Raw genomic sequence first — 2,403 nt, forward strand, 5'->3', positions numbered from 1 at the left:
GTTGTCCCCTCATTTACTCCTAACCAGATCGAAAACGCAGAAAAATCTTTGGAGTTATCTTTAAATAGGCCATAAACCCCTGAAGATTTGACAAGGGGTCTGGAGTAAAGAGGTTTCCATATCCATTTTTGAAACAGAAAAGGTTCTTAAACTCCTCTGTTTCTACCAATACGTTAAAAATGGGATGCTCTTGTAGCCACAGCTAATAAAACGGGTGCAAATAGGAGAAGAATAACACTCCAGATGCCTTTACCATAGTTATTTACTTCAACTTAACCTGTTTTGTTTTGAAGTCTGAATTATCCAAAATAATCACCATCGCTTCCCTGACTGTTGTTATTTAATGAGATAACCTTTCATACCGAGCAAACCCAAAAGCAAAAAAATCTCATTAATCTTTCTAGTGTTTAGAGACACCTCAAGAGCTTCAAACATTTACCTCTCCTTCCCAGCAGCTGAAATGGTTTTAGGAGGATCATGGTTCATACCTCACATTCCCTGGAGCCAGAGATGGTATACGTGCAGGGCCCAGATCCATTAACCGATACATCCATGGTCTCAGAGTTTGTTGGCTTGTAGTCCACGTAATACTCCTGTAAAGGGGAGTTCATTTGCCTTTCAGACTCTCGGGCCTTTTTCCTGCGCCTCTTCATGAGAGTATGCTGCTGGAGCTGTTTCATGCTGGCTGGATAGCGCTTCCACGACACGTAGATAACCAACAAAATCATGGCCACAGAAAGAAAGAGGGCCACGCTCCCCGCAATTATTTTGTGAAAGGAAACGTGCTCATACTCTGGTTCCACTCCAGGTGTTGGGATGTCTGCAGAAGGGCTTGGCATAACCGATGTTGGCTGATTGCTTTCAAGTTTGGAAATGGTAGGTTTGGGAATGAAGATAGGTCTCTGGGGAGTTTTGGGTGCCTGGTATGATCTTTCAGTAACCACCACCTGGATTTCAGCACAGATATTATATGTTTCCACAGCATCGCTCACTTTTTCACCCTGGATATGTTTAGGGCCTGCACATATCATAGTGCTTTCTTTATTTCCCTTGAAATTCTTAAGCCAAGTAAACAGAGGGCAAATGCTCCGCGTACATTCCCACATATTTCCAGACAGAGTGATGGAGATGAGCGAGATCCATGTATTGATGGTCTCCTGAGAGATGTTGGTGAGTTTGTTGGAATCCAGGTTCAGCTTTTGCAGGTTGGGGAGGCACTGGAAGGTCCCAGGCTCTATCCCTGTAATGTCATTTCCTGATAAATCCAAGTTGTGCAAGGAACTCCAAGTCCACGTTAACCCTTGGCTAATAGACCGGATCCTATTCCACTGCAAATAAATCGAGCGAAGGTTGAAGAGGCGTGGAAAGTGGGCAAAATTGATCTTAGAAAACTGGTTGTGCTCCAAGTGGAGCTCTGTCAACTTCAAAAGGCCAGCGAAAGCATTACGGGATAAGCTCCGCAGGCGGTTGTAGCCCAAATCCAGAAAGTCAAGGTTTCGGCAGTCTTGGAACACTCGAATCGGCACGGTTTTCAGCGAGTTAGACCGCAAATGCAAGATCAAGAGTTTACGAAGGCCCTTGAACTGCTCAGACTGCAACACCTGCAACTTGTTGTAAGAGAGGTCCAGATTGCGGAGGTTGGGGACTGGGTGAAATGTTTTGTTGTGCAGATGGGTAATTTTGTTGGAGCTTAGAATTAATTCCTTCAGCCTGCGGATCCCCTGAAATGCATCCTCATCCACGGAGCTGATGTAATTATGGTCAAGATAAAGCCATATGAGCTGATTCAGGCCTGCAAACTGATTTGATTTAAGCTTCTGAATGCTGTTGTACCGTAACGATAAGCCTTGAGACCCTCCAGAAATATTCTGAGGGATGTCTCTGAACGCATGAGATTCACAGTACACAATCTTGCCATCGCATCTGCAGTTCTTGGGGCAAGCTCGCTGAGCCCCCGCAAGCATAACAAACAGCACCATAGGAAGTAGCACTAACACCACACTCATGCCTCTCAGCTGCTTAATTAAATGGAAACCTACAATATTAAAAAGAAAACAAATGTGCATTGTAAAGCTATTAAAATAAATCACCAACAGATTACTAACGTCAATGGGGTTTCTAATGAAGCGTTAGTGAAGCAGTGGATTTTGAAGACGACCTGTTTGCCTCCTGTCTTGCACCTTTTGTTGTGTAAATTCCTGCCCTTTGAGTTTCTGGCTTGCCATCCCTCCTACCCGCACCATCACCAGTACTGCTCTTGTTATTCTATTACTTTTGTGTGATTTATGAGCCTTTAGAAGGACCAAGAGCCTGTTCTCTATTCGCTTTTCTCCTGTACATCATCTCTCAATGTAGCCGGTATATCCTTATCGCTAGATGCTGAGGTTTTAACAATAAACATAT

General features: G+C 43.9%; 1 protein-coding gene across 1 annotated transcript; it reads right to left on the reverse strand.

Annotated features, from left to right (window-relative positions):
• Positions 1-482: 482 nt before the first annotated feature.
• Positions 483-2,035, reverse strand: LRRTM4 (leucine rich repeat transmembrane neuronal 4; the record flags this gene model as incomplete). The annotated part of the gene is made up of 1 exon (XM_009706983.1): positions 483-2,035. A coding segment is annotated over one exon (1,553 nt), but the record flags the coding sequence as incomplete, so codon positions are not given.
• Positions 2,036-2,403: the final 368 nt, after the last annotated feature.

The sequence above is a fragment of the Cariama cristata genome, unplaced genomic scaffold (genome assembly GCF_000690535.1).
Source record: "Cariama cristata isolate BGI_N322 unplaced genomic scaffold, ASM69053v1 scaffold6399, whole genome shotgun sequence".
NCBI classification, from domain to species: domain Eukaryota; kingdom Metazoa; phylum Chordata; class Aves; order Cariamiformes; family Cariamidae; genus Cariama; species Cariama cristata.